The sequence below is a fragment of the Amphiprion ocellaris genome, chromosome 7, assembly GCF_022539595.1.
Source record: "Amphiprion ocellaris isolate individual 3 ecotype Okinawa chromosome 7, ASM2253959v1, whole genome shotgun sequence".
Lineage (NCBI taxonomy): Eukaryota > Metazoa > Chordata > Actinopteri > Pomacentridae > Amphiprion > Amphiprion ocellaris.
In genome coordinates, this window is record NC_072772.1 from 22,977,204 (window position 1) to 22,991,154 (window position 13,951).

At 40.4% G+C, this 13,951-nt stretch overlaps 1 protein-coding gene across 2 annotated transcripts in view; it reads left to right on the plus strand.

Moving 5' to 3' along the window:
* sorl1 (sortilin-related receptor, L(DLR class) A repeats containing) overlaps nucleotides 1-9,250 on the plus strand; it is a 121,153-nt gene extending 111,903 nt beyond the window's left edge. For both annotated transcript variants that reach the window (XM_055012111.1, XM_055012112.1), the window contains exons 43-48: nucleotides 312-476; nucleotides 900-1,074; nucleotides 2,349-2,455; nucleotides 2,874-3,063; nucleotides 3,273-3,485; nucleotides 5,301-9,250. In XM_055012111.1, the coding sequence (XP_054868086.1) occupies nucleotides 312-476; nucleotides 900-1,074; nucleotides 2,349-2,455; nucleotides 2,874-3,063; nucleotides 3,273-3,485; nucleotides 5,301-5,368 (918 nt within the window). In that variant the 3' untranslated portion in view covers nucleotides 5,369-9,250. The remainder of the gene's footprint in view (nucleotides 1-311; nucleotides 477-899; nucleotides 1,075-2,348; nucleotides 2,456-2,873; nucleotides 3,064-3,272; nucleotides 3,486-5,300) is intronic.
* The last annotated feature ends 4,701 nt before the right edge of the window (nucleotides 9,251-13,951 follow it).

A 13,951-nucleotide genomic window follows, 5' to 3' on the forward strand; every position in this document is an offset into this window, starting at 1 on the left:
GACAGATATATTAAGAGAAAATTATGGGGAAATGAAGGACAATAGGAAGGAAATGGTACCACATTCTGGTGATTATTTACATGGTTGTCTGTCAAAAAGTTGTGGACAAAAACCCCATGAAGCCCCAATTCTGATGGTTGATGTGAAAGACATTTTTTATTCTACATGTGTTATTTAAAAATGACCAAAAACAAGACAGTAACACAGTATGGGTAACACTGTACTGGGAGTTTAAGCCGCTGAAAATGTGTGTGAGTCCTGGTGTTCTTTGTCCAGTTGTCGTAATCATAATTTTTGTGGTCTGTGTTCAGGTGCGGACTGTCTCTCCCTTCCTGGGTCCTCCCTCTGACTACGCTGTGGTGAAAATGATTCCCAACGAGAGGCTGCCACCCAGGAACCTCCACCGTGTGCGAGTAGACAAGAGTCAGGCCCTTCTGAAGTGGCAGCCGCCCTACGACGCCCCAAACGCACCTCTGGTACGACACAGAGGAACATTCATGATGATTAGCACCAGGAGGGTGGCCTGGAAGACCTGCTGCAAGCAAAAACTTGTAAAAATGTATACGTTTCTTATACATTTTTACAAGTTATTTTGGCAATGGTTTGTTCACGCCTGATGCTCACACCTATCCTGACAGGAACCTTAATCCTGCAGCAGGAAATGTAATGACTCCATAACGTGGCTCTAGTAACAGCTATGTGTGTTTTCATCTTAGAAGTCTATTTAGTACTTCAAACTGCACACACTCATTTTCCATGGCCTACTTTTCATTTGGCAAATAAAACAAAGAAACACAGTCTAAATATTTTTAACATTGTATCAGTTACCTGTATTTCACAACCTTGAAGGTCTGTATTCTCTTCAGCATTTGTTTTTTTGTGTATCTTACTGTCTTTAGACATATGTGATCCACGTGCGGGACGCGATCCGGAAGGTGGAGCGGGACTACAAGCTCAAAACCCAGAACAACACGGTGGAGTACCAACTAAAAAACCTGGAGCCCGGAGGACGATACAGCATCTCTGTCCGCCTGCGCAACATGAGCAAGGAGGCCAGCTTCACTCTCAGCACAGGTGTGTATAGATGTGGAAACAAAGTCACAGATCATGGGCCAGAGTCTGAGACTTGACCATGTTCAAATGTCTAAAAAGCTTCTTTAAAGATCTTCAAAGAATCACCAGGAGAAGTCAGCATTCAGAGGCAGCAGGATTTATTGTTGACAGAAATCCAGAAGGATTTCTTAGCAGTGATTAACACCCCAAGAAGAACCAGAGATACTGAGCTGTGCATCGTCTTTAATGCTGTGAGAGTTGGTCATTTTCTAGACACCTGTAGTGCATATTTTTAGAGAGACAGTTTTGACACCACTCTTCTTTTCTAACTCTATTGGTCAGATCTTGACATCAGGTCATCATATTTCACCACTAGATCACTCGCTACAGAGGACATTAGGTTATGACTAGCTCATGTTTTACAGAGAACATGTCCAGCTGTGAGCTGTTTGGAGAGCAGTGCTTAATTGTGGTGCCTGTCATTTCACAGATTTTCAGTATGTGAGGAGTTTTGAGTAGAGTTTTATTTATTTTTTTGTCTCCAGAAAGTGAACTTAAGTGAAGATTATTTTACGTCTATTGTGATGCAGATTTGTACATTACTTGGAATGTAGCACAACATAGAAGTTAAAGCAGCATTCTGTTTATTTAAATATCAAAGTGTAATAAAAAAATTAACTCTCCAAAGTCAATGAATAATCACGATCTTATCAGTGATCGAAATAACAGAATTTTAGTTTTGGCGATTCTTGTACAGCCCTAGTTAGTCTCATAAAAATACTTCAGCTACAGAGAGTAGGATGAGCAAAAACAGAGACTTTTTGCCACATGAGACATCATGACTAACCTATCTATTTAAAACTCTTTCACTTTAAATATTTTTTTACATTATTTTATATAGATGCAGTCCCCTACAAAATCATTAAATTATTAAGTCATTTCAGAATAATTCATTCTTACTAGTTACTCAAGCCACCTGGTTGCTCTATTTTTTATTATTGATATATATATTGCAGAAAAAACAGAATATCACAGTGTCAGCTTTTCCAATCTCATACAACCCCACTAGTTACATCTGTTACACTGTCACACGGTCAGAGTTGTTCAAATTATAGTTTGTGTGTGCACAAATACCACAACACAGTCCATGGAACAGAATGTATTTGCAACTGTGCAGCAGGCTGATGTCCTTCAGGGCTGAGAAATACACCTTGCATCATATTAACATTACATAAACTATGCATGTCTTTATAGAGAAATACAGTAATTAAAAAGATTATTTTTCTCTGCTGCAGTTCCTCTTCCTGCTCCAGAAGCCCTGAAAATTCTGACAGAGAAAGACCATGTGTTCCTCATCTGGAAGAGTCTGGCTGTGCGAGAGAAGGGCTTTGATGAGAGCAGGGTGAGATCCTGCTGACCAGCACTGTCTCTGCATTACCTGTTATTTTCACCATTATGAGTTCTCTTTCTGCCTTACTTTCAAATTTTTTAAAGTTCGCCTAGAGATTCATGTATGAGTATCTACGACTGTAATTGATGATAAGATTTGAGAGCTCTTAGAGTCATTGGATGTCGCATTGTACAGAGTGTCCCTAAAGTCTGGACACATAGCAAATCTCAAACTCTTCTTCTTTCAACAAAGCCATATTTAATCTGTGGAGGCAAAAAAATAAAAATGAGATTTCCTACGTGTCCAGACTTTAGGGACACCCTGTATAATTCTGTCAGAAGAATGATCTTTTAAGTGTTGTGATTTTAGTTCTCCATTTGTTGCCTGTGTATTTGTGCTGTTCTTGAGTCTCTGGGTGTGCTGCTTACAGGGGTATGAAGTGCATGTGCTTGACAGTGTGACCAACCAGACGTCATACCTGGGAAACACCACAGAGACCTACTTCCGCATCAGCAGCCTGCTGGTGGGACACAACTACACCTTCTCTGTGCAGGCCCGCTGTCTGCTCAATGGTCAGCTGTGTGGGGAGCCTGCACTGCTGCTCTACAACCAGATGACAGGTACTCATGCACATAGACACACTTTCACACAGCAGTCCCAGTGAGATTGGACCATAACCTCTGTTATTGTCATACAGACCACCAGCTCATCACCATGTCAGTCTGAACAGCTTATTATTTTGAAGTCTGAGCTCTGGTAAAAATCACATGCATTTAAAAAGAGTGGAACTTTCCATTTAGCTGTCAGTGTTGTTCTTCCACCTGTTCAGGGTCCAGAGATGCCTCCCGCAGTGAGGGGAACTCAGGGGACATGGCAGCAGTGGTGGTCCCAGTCCTGTTCCTGCTGCTGCTGGGAGTGTGTGGCGGCTTGGTGGCCCTCTACTTCCGACACCGCCGGCTGCAGAACAGTTTTACCGCCTTTGCCAACTCCCACTACAACTCTCGCCTGGGCTCTGCCATCTTCTCCTCTGGAGATGAACTGGGTAACAAATGTTTATTTACTTTATTTACATTTACAGCCTAAGGCCATCCAGAAAACAGTGACCTGACACTGCAGAGATCAGTAGGGTTCAGTGCCCGGTTGTGTTTTTTTGATTAAATTGCACGCTTCAAGGAGTGCAATTTACATTACAGACTGGAGCGAAGACTGCTGGGTATAATATTTTTGTCCCTGCATTCCAAACTCCCAGCGGTTTGTCAGGTAAAGTGCTGAAGGTGTGGTCTGAGAGATTCAACAAAAAACTCACTGCTTTGTTTACACAGTAACACTGAAAAACCTCATCCATAGCACAAGAAGCAAATGTAGTCCTTTAATCCTTTCCAGCCCTTTTCTTCTGTTTTTCACATATTCAGCTTAATCATAGTTGCTAGGAAAAGCTGTAGTATATAGCCAAGCACTTCAGTCACACTATGTGAAAATGATGAAACTGACACCCCAGTATCTCACAGAGCATCACCGGATAGTTTGTAGTGATAGCAACCAGATGCACTTTGTGACCAGATTAATTCACATCTGATCATGTGAATCAGTATCAAACTGCATTTCAGAATCTCCTCCCTTCTTATTCTCACATCAAAGCAGAAGAGTTACTGTTCACATGTAAGAAAGAGCCTGCAAAATGTGGTTTTGGTTAATACCTTTCATTTTCAGAAAATTTTAGTCCGTAACTTAGATTCAAATGATATATATCATATTGGGGAGAAAGTCACATTAACAAACTAGAAAAGCATTCAGAGAGTGTAGTACTCCTCCAAGGCTGTTCATTCTCTCATGTATCGTCAGAAATTCAGCATTTTTTTTTTTTTTTTTTTTAAGAAATTCAGCATTTGTTTATTAGTTATTGATGATCAGAAATCATAGCAACATAGAATGTGGCCATTTATAGATGTACCCACAAACAAAATGACCTTGTGCTGAGCACAGGCGTGTGTTATGCATGTGTAATTATGTACGGATACCAAATTGCGTGACCTAAATATGTAGCAGGTGGCAGGAATTGATGGGACTCAGAAACACCCCCACAATGTAATCAATTTTTTCTTGTATCATTTCTGAGGGATACGTCCTGATAAGTCCACAGCAGTGGATTTGTAGTAGGATCACAATCATGTGATCATCAGCAAGCAGCTGGCATAGCGTTCACTTGTTGTCATGGTTACAGTGACGCCGTGCTGTTATCTCTCAGTGATACAGCAACCTTTAACAAATCCGTGGATCCAGACTATAAGCTGCATCACTGCCAAAATCTAATCACTTGGTTCTTGTGTCATTTCTGATCTTCCCTGAAAATTTTATCCAAAATTTTGTCCATTTTTGAGTAATGTTGCTAACAGACAGACAGACCAATGCCGATTGTCACATAACTCCACCACGTTCCTTGGTTGAGTAATTAAAAAAAGACACACTCGAATCCCCCATGACCCTCCACAGCACCTTTTTTCTGGCCCTGACAGAAGTTCTGCAGGGATGGTTCTTCTGGACTGAACACCCACAAAAGTTCAGGCCTGAAAGTTCCTGCAGTGGACACCATCTGTTCACACAAGTTGTAGAAATTATACACTGTTGAAAACAAATTTAGGAGCCGATAGCAAATTCTCTGTGATAATGTTGTTTGTTGTGTTAAAATGGCAAAGACAATGCACACTACTCTATCCAGCAGTTAATGTTTCCAGGACAGCAATGTCACTGATAAGGAAATACACCTCTTGAATATAAAACCATGTACATGCAGCTTTAACTGACACATCATCAGCACAGTTTGTAAAGCCTCTTTTTTTTCTCTCCTCATCCTCTCTAGGGGACGATGATGAAGATGCTCCCATGATCAGTGGCTTCTCAGACGATGTGCCCATGGTCATCGCGTAGCAAGATGTCCCTCCATTACCTATGTCTCTCTCTTCCCTTCTCCCCTTCTCTTCTTCTGCCCCTTTAGTCCCCTTCGGCCCCCATCAGTGATGCGGTACGATGGAGCAAATAGCAGACAGGCAAAAACTCGCCGACATCCCAAATCCATCGATGGGAATCCACCCCGATTAGCAGGAAACGTGAAGAAAAATGGAAAAGTGTAAAGAGAGAAAGAGATATTTTTCAAATATACAATGCACTTTTTTTGGATGCGCAATAACTTATTTTTTATAATATTAAATATATATATATATGTATGTATATATATATATATATATATATATATATATATATATATATATATATATATATATATATATATATATATATATATATGGGGTCAAAAAAAGGACTGAGAGGAAGAGGTGGACACTGAAGCAAACTGTGAAGGATTTGAGTTTGTTGAGCGCACCAGGGAAGGAAAAGACCCTATTTGTAATGCAAACTCACTATCCATTGGGGCGGTTCATTGCTTAAAGCCAAAATAAGCATCCAGAGACTGGAATATAGAATGCATAAAACACACACGTACACATATTGGAAAAAAATACAAATATATAGACTTATGCTGTATACAAAATGTACAAATAGAAAATATCAGAGTGGTAATAGTTACATATGTTGGTGATAGTACAGTGTGTACTATAGCATTATATGTAACATTGGTGCCCAGTGTGAGCCAGCTGGAGAAGTTAGCTTTGGGTCATATTTGTTCATTTACAGAATCTGAATGTCTCATCAGAGGATCACCGATCTGGAAACCGTTGATTCTTGTAAATGCATTAATGATCAGCGCAACCAAACTGATCAGTGATTAGGTTGACCAGTGGCACCATGTTAGTGTCTTCATAGATACACTTTCATTTCCCACCACCAGCACACTGCTGTAGGTACGAAGAGGCGACATACACCATCCCATAATATTAGCGGCATTGAGGAGGGAAGACACCCTCCTGTCATTGCCAAGCTCATCCGAACTATTTGTAAATATTGGCTTTTAACATGTCCTCTCCTTGTAATGCTGCACCATATTGTTCTGTAAAATGTGTTTTGTTTTTTCTTTTAATCATTCAGGATTACGAGTTATCGTCCCCAGCATTTTGCCATAGCTGTAGTTGTAGAGGAAGTGTGTTTGGGGTTCTCAGGGAACTGTGTTGGAGCAGACACCAGCGCAGCACCACCATCACCACCATGACTTAGGTAGCACTGTCCATCTACTGTCCAATAGAAACCTTTGAAGAGGTACGGACTCAGCTGTGGGTGGAATGACTGGCAAGCACAGATTATTGTCAGTAGTTGTGATGAAGAGTCAAGTTCAGACTAACTTGTCAGTTTACATGAAGAGTTAAAGAATCAGTTCACTGAGCCTTTGTATTTTACTTCCAGTTGTATCTAGTCATGCGAATATTTTGTTGATATTTGACTCAGTTTTTTAATATGAATAAATCTCCTTTTACTCTGGACAGTCCAAAGAGATCATTGGAACTACTTTCTGCTGCAGAAAGTAAACACTGTGTTCTGTAGATTATCCAGAGTCCTGTGGCCAGCAAAAGTAAAGCAAGGTACAGCAACATAATGTCTTCTACAAGCTTGTTTTGTCTGAGCTAACAACCTAAAACTCTCACAGACATTACACCACCATTCAAAAGTTTAGGGTCGCTTAGAAATGTCCGTATTTTTGAAAGAAAAGCATTTTTTTCATTGAAGATAGCATTAAATGAATCTGAAATCCAGTGTAGAATTGTTAATGTGGTAAATGACTATTCTAGCTGGAAACGGCTGATTTTTAATGGAATATCTCCATAGAGGTACAGAGGAACATTTCCAGCAACCATCACTCCTGTGTTCTAATGCTACATTGTGTTAGCTAATGGTGTTGAAAGGCTCATTGAGGATTAGAAAACCCTTGTGCAGTTATGTTAGCACATGAATAAAAGTGAGTTTTCATGGAAAACAAGAAATTGTCTGGGTGACCACAAACTTTTGAACAGTAGTGTATATTTATGATGATGTAAACAGAAAAAAACAGCTGATCCTCGCATTTGCTATACCACTAAAATTGTTAGATTAATATCATTCTGGCACTAACAACCTGTTTCTTTCTCCTTTTTTAAGTTTTAAAAATTTAACTTGATTAAATATTTAGTATCCTTTTTCAATTTAAGAAACAAAACTTTGTGAAGTAATATTTAAGACAATGATTATTGTTCACTTGCAGGGTTTTTCCAGGCTCAGAATGGAACTTTGAGGGTGACTTCAGACAGTAAGCCTGATCCATCCCCTTACAGTTTAGGCAATTAGTCTGTGTCACCCTGTTTGAGAGAAACCTATGCATTTCTACTTATTCCTGACCATTTGATAAAGATAAATGTCTTCAGAGCTTTAGTAAATGAAACCCCATTTAACAAAACTGTTTTTAGTCTCAACTCTTAGTATTTTGCTTTTGCTGGCTAGAAAGTCTTTGAATCACACAAAAATTTCTCTAAGCAGAAAAATCTTGCCTTGTAGGAAAAATGATGGCCTGTCAGTGATTAATTTGTGGATTACTTTTTCTGTTTCTGCATGTGGACAAATAAAGCAAGGCTGAATGCATGGCTAGATACAGCTAGAGATCCGAGAAGGAAGTTGGTTGGTTCCTTTACGGAGTGTGAGATCAGTGTTGAATCAGCTGATTGGACAGAGATGATACCTGGGAGGATATTCTGTGTCTCAGTTTGTACAGAATCTAACTGCTGCACATCTGTACAGGTGTCAACACACAAAACAAAACCTTTGTTCTGCTCCCACCCCCCCTCACCTGACTCTGTGCTGTTGTCCATTAACTGATGTTGTGTTTGGCCTCTGGGCTCGAGCCATTTGAACCGATGGTGTCCTGCTTTGTATCGTTCTTGTTTTGTTTGTAAAGACGTCTTCATGAATGTATTTTATATCTACTTTTTAAGGTATTGTCCTCGTTCATTATGCTACTGTTACCACCTGTGAAGTCGATGCACGCTCTCTGGTTTTTGCCCCTCACTACAGTGAATTTGTAGATCACCACCCCTTCCACGTGTTGTTACTCTGTAGAACGGATTCTACAGACAAATTCCAGCAGTTTTAACCCTCCAATTCCAATTTACTAACTCAGAGAAGCAGTCCATTTCTGTCAGATAGAGCCCACATGTTTCATTTCATCATCTCATTCTTCCCAGATCATCAAACGGTGTCTGTACTGACATTTAAGGTTTCCTCAAGCTTGATCCCACACAGATCCTCGCCCTGTTCATGAGATACTTTGTTTTTGTTTTCTTGGCCTTAAAAACAGATTTTTCTGGCATTGATGCTGTGTTTTTGCTCTGTGAAGTTTCTGTTGTCTGATTTTCTGTTTCGCCACATAATGCCTTATTAGAACACATTGGGTTTCTATGTAATGTACTGTTTGTAAGATAGAACACAAGTGCACACGCATGCATACACTCGCACACACGTGACCCAGACACAAGACTGAGGAGGAATTTACTGTTAGGGCATTTGGTTAATTTTGTCAGATCACTGCTCTTTTCTGCGCTGGCCGCCGTAGGCCAGCCACTTTGTGTTTTTGGTCAGGTTTTACACATGTACAAAGTATAATTATTGAAAATTATGTGACTGTTTGCTCCCCACCTGTTTTAATGTCAACTCTTGTCAAATAGTTTGCTTCAAAATGTCGTTTGGCACAGAGTTTGATCATGTTGGGCTTGGCCATGTTGAAGATGTTAATGTCTTGCTTGCTTGTATCAGAGATTGTAAGAAAATGAGGTGTTTGGAGAACAGTGTGAGGTGTTTTAAGAACCACTTATACTGAAATAAACTCGCTAAAAATAAGACTGCTGTCTGCCCTTTCTTTTAGTACAGTTTGTAATGTTGGTAAAAAAAAAAAAATGTATAAATAAATTAAACAGATCTGTCTTCTTCAAACTGTCCGACACCTTAGGAAGGGGAGGCAGGGCTTTGCTCAGGCTGCATACAGTCGGGGTGGAGAACTGTTGACCTGTACTGGGGACATTGTCAGGCGGTGGAAAGAGCACTTTGAGGAACTCACTGAACCCGGTAAACATGTCTTCTGTGGTGGAGGCAGAGCCTGAAGACTCGGGGGAATCTTTGTCCATATCCATGGCAGAGTTTGCCGAGGTAGTTAAGAAGCTCCTTGGTGGCAAGGCGCCAGGTGTGGATGAGATTCTCCCTGAGATGCTGACGGCTCAGGACATTATTGGACTGTCTTGGGTGACACGTATCTACAATGTCGCGTGGGCATCGGGTATGGTACCTGTGGAGCGAAAGACCGGGAGACTGTTCCAACTACCGGGGTATCACACTTCTCAGCCTCCCCGGGAACGTTTACTCTAGGGTGCTGGAAGGGAGGCTCCGACCGATTGTCGAACCTCGGATTCAGGAGGAGCAATGCAGAATCCGTCCTGGTCATGGAACAGTGGATCTGCTCTTTACTCTTGTGGAGCTGCTGAGGGGGTCATGGGAGTTCGACCTGCCAGGGCACATGTGTTTTGTGGACCCACACAATTCAAAGGACATCCCCAGATGTCATGTGTCCATGCCCCACTGGGTCAGAGGAGCTTTAGCAGTAAAAAGGAGACCAACACAATATTAGGCAGGTGGTCATAATGTTATACCTGATTGGTGTATATTGTCGATAGATACTTACTGACCTCATTGCAAATGTCTGGTTTTATGGACAGGAATTTCAGTGAGTCTGAACATATAAACATACACAAGCACAAACAGACCAAAAACAGATTTGAAAAATCCCACAAATTTTAAATGGCCAAAAATACCTGCATAAATATAATACAACTGAGAATTTTGTCACTAGTCATATAGACATATGAAGTAGATATTGAGAACCATTGCCAACACTTTCATCAAACAAGCAGCCTTTGCAGCTACTCACTGACCAGCCTGTTATTGCTGCAAAGCTCCAGTGGAGGTTTAGAGCAGTAAAGCTGCAGCTAAACAATCCAAAAGCTGAGCTGAAAGAGGATAAATGCACTGGGTTGGACCATAATTCTCTCTGGGTTCATCACTGCAAGCGACCCCTTTGACATTACACAGTCATTTGCTCCATTGTGTGCATGAAAATATTGATCAGAGCAGGTTTAATGTGTGACTTTAAGGCTGGAAACATGACTAAATGTGGAGCTGAGAGGATTATTGAACCACACAAGTGACTCAGTGATCACTTGGTTAGCTTCTGGTGCTCAAAACTCAACTTTCCAGTCAAGTCTTTGTTTTTGAACAAAGAGGCGTCTGTGTTCATTCCTGTAATTGAATTGACGGGTGCTGCAGAGCATGATGGTCTGGAATATTCACGTGTGACAGGCCTACCACTTGGGACAGATGAGCTTCTTAGTCATCACAGGTGGGCTGAGCGTGCCGTGTTGAACTGCTGACTAAGACAGCTTGATACAAAGAAGCCGTTTTCACTTCACACAGTGTTGGACCTCCTGTTTTTATCATGACATTAAAGAAAAGAGGGATTTTATGAAGTGAGTATTTCTTTCTTCAGGGACTCAGCATGTGCATAGGTTGTATGACTTGTGAGATGCATATTAAAATCTCACCAGATGGCAGAAGCACTGGATCCCACATAATTCAGCCAAAACAGACTGAATAAAAAAGATGGACGTATCCTCAGACTCTGAAAAGTGAAGCCAATTCAAAAGTGACTTAAACTTCCATTCTTTCTAACAGCCAGCAGGGGGTGACTCCTGTCATTACAAAAAGTAGGCTGATTGTATATAAGTCTATGAAAAAATTATTCTATTTCACGCTTGATTTTTTTTTTTTACTTCAGTAAACATTTTCCTAAAGACTTCATGGTTTAAATTGGTAGTTTCAAGATTTTCTAAACTATTGTTCCACTTAGAGTAAAATTTTTAAAAACCAGCATATGTTTTACGGACTGCACAGTGGCTTGGTGGTTAGCACTTTTGTCTTGTCGCTAGAAGATCCCTGGTTCATGTCCCTGCCTTCCTTTCTGTGTAGAGTTTGCATGTTCTCCCTGTTTTCTCTGGGTTCTCCAACTTCCTCCCACAGTCCAAAAACATGCTGAGGTTAGTTTGTGATTCTAAATTGTCTGTAGGTGTGAAGGTGAGTGTGGTTGTTTGTCTCTATATGTAGTCCTGTGATAGACTGGTGACCTGTCCAGGGTGTCCCCTGCCTTCACCCTAAGTCAGATGGGATAGACTCCAGCCCCCCATGACCCTAATGAGGATTAAGTGGTGTATAGATAATGGATGGATGGATATAGTTTGCTCAATAAATGTAACATCTGTTGTGTAACTGGAAACTTTAGCTGACTAAAATGCTGAGTAAAAAAGTAGAAATTTTCACCTAAGAAACAATAAAGATATGCAAGTGGAAATACTGTACTGTAAATGTAAGTAAGTAGATTTGCTATTTTTATTTTTCAGAACTGCCATTTTCCCACTCCTTTCTAAAGAAAATGTATTTTGTTTAAGATGTGAGTCTATATGGAAAAGTCATGCATTTTAACTTCACTGCACATTTGTCATTCATTTTACAGCAAAAAATTATAAAATCATTTGACAATTGTGTTTTGACAGGTGTCCTGAAGAATAACATTTGGTCACGCTCAGCTGAGGGCAGCAGCTTCTCAGCCCCACAGCGTCTGACTGTCTGACTGAGGACTGACTTGTAGTTTGGAGGTGCAGATCAGGGGCTGTTCAGGAAGTGAATGTCACACAGAGGATAAAATGAACTCACCTAAAAACACTTGACTCTTTGGTGGGCCAGTCGAATCAACATGGAGGTCACCAGTGAGCCTCGTGTTAATGCTGCTCGTTGCTGGAGCTGAAGCCGGACTGTGTTCAGCTCGCCAGGCCCCTCAGACGGGCCTCAGGTTGCCGAGGAACAAGGATCCACTTTAGACAACGGCATTCAGAGAGCTCAGAGTCAACACAGCTGTGTCTCTCTGTGTGTGTGTGTGTGTGTGTGTGTGTGTGTGTGTGTGTGTGTGTGTGTGTGTGTGTGTGTGTGTGTGTGTGTGTGTGTGTGTGCGTGCGCGTGCCATGGACAGCCACCAGGGGGCAGGAGTGACTCTGCAGCAGCTCTGTTATATCAGGCAACGTTTCATGAAAGATGCATTTCATTCAGTCTGCTGCATCTGAGTCATTTTACTACAGTCTGCAGCTCAGTGTTCGTGGATCGCAGAAGTCTACGAGAGCAGGTTTCAGATTTCAGCTCACACAATACAGAACACTGGCACCGAAAAACGAGGGAAACCAACATCTGTAGGTCAAAATTATACATGAGGCTTGTGCACGAAGCTCTCATGCGGAGGGTTGTGTTACATCACCAGATGTTGGATGGAGACAAGATGAGACCCTCAGCATTCCAGAGGGGCTGAGTGGGATGTAATAGCATCACTGATGAGATTAAATCTGTCTGGTATCACATAGCTTGCTAACTCAAATGTACAGATACATGCATACATCGCATGGATACATGCCTGCATAAGGCGTAAAACACAGTATTTGTTGATATTATACAGCAGACACAGTAAAGTGTATATTTTGGCTATATTTATATCCATGTAGGAGCTAAAAGTATGCAAAACATGCTCAAATATGGCCACATAAATGTCTTGAGGGGCCCTCAGGCAAAAAAGTAGAGTTGAGCCTCTACTGACACGTACACATCATTTTCATTATATTTTCATACTCACAAACCACCAGCACTACAACTGAAAGGATTCATTGATTCGCAAAATGTAATGTTCTAAATAATTAGTCATGTCATTTTTTAAATGCAAAATGCTACAAATACTTTGCTGACAGCTTGTGAAATATTTTGACTGCTGCTCTTGACGACCCTAACCCAATATATATATATATATATATATATATATATATATATATATATATATATATATATATATATAGATAGATAGATAGATAGATAGATAGATAGATAGATAGATAGATAGATAGATATAGATATAGATATAGATATATAGATATATAGATAGATAGATAGATAGATAGATAGATAGAGATATATATATACATGTGGACAAAATTGTTGGTACCCCTCGGAAACCCACAATGGTCACAGAAATTATTTGAATCTGACAAAAGTAATAATAAATAAAAATTCTAGGAAAATTAACCAATGAAAATCAGACATTGCTTTTGAATCATGATTCAACAGAATTATTATAAAAAATAAATTCAGGAAACAGGCCTGGACAAAAATAATGGTACCCTTAACTTAATATTTTTTTTGCACAACCTTTTGAGGCAATCATTGCAATCAAACGATTTCTGTAACTGTCAGTGAGACTTCTGCACCTCTCAGCAGGTATTCTGGTCCACTCCTCATGAGCAGACTGCTCCAATTGTCTCAGGTTTGAAGGTTCCTTCTTCAGATGGCATGTTTCAGCTCCTTCCACAGATTTTCAGTAGGATTTAGATCAGGGCTCATAGAAGGCCACTTCAGAATAGTCCAATGTTTTCCTCTTTGCCATTCTTGGCTGTTTTTAGCTGTGTG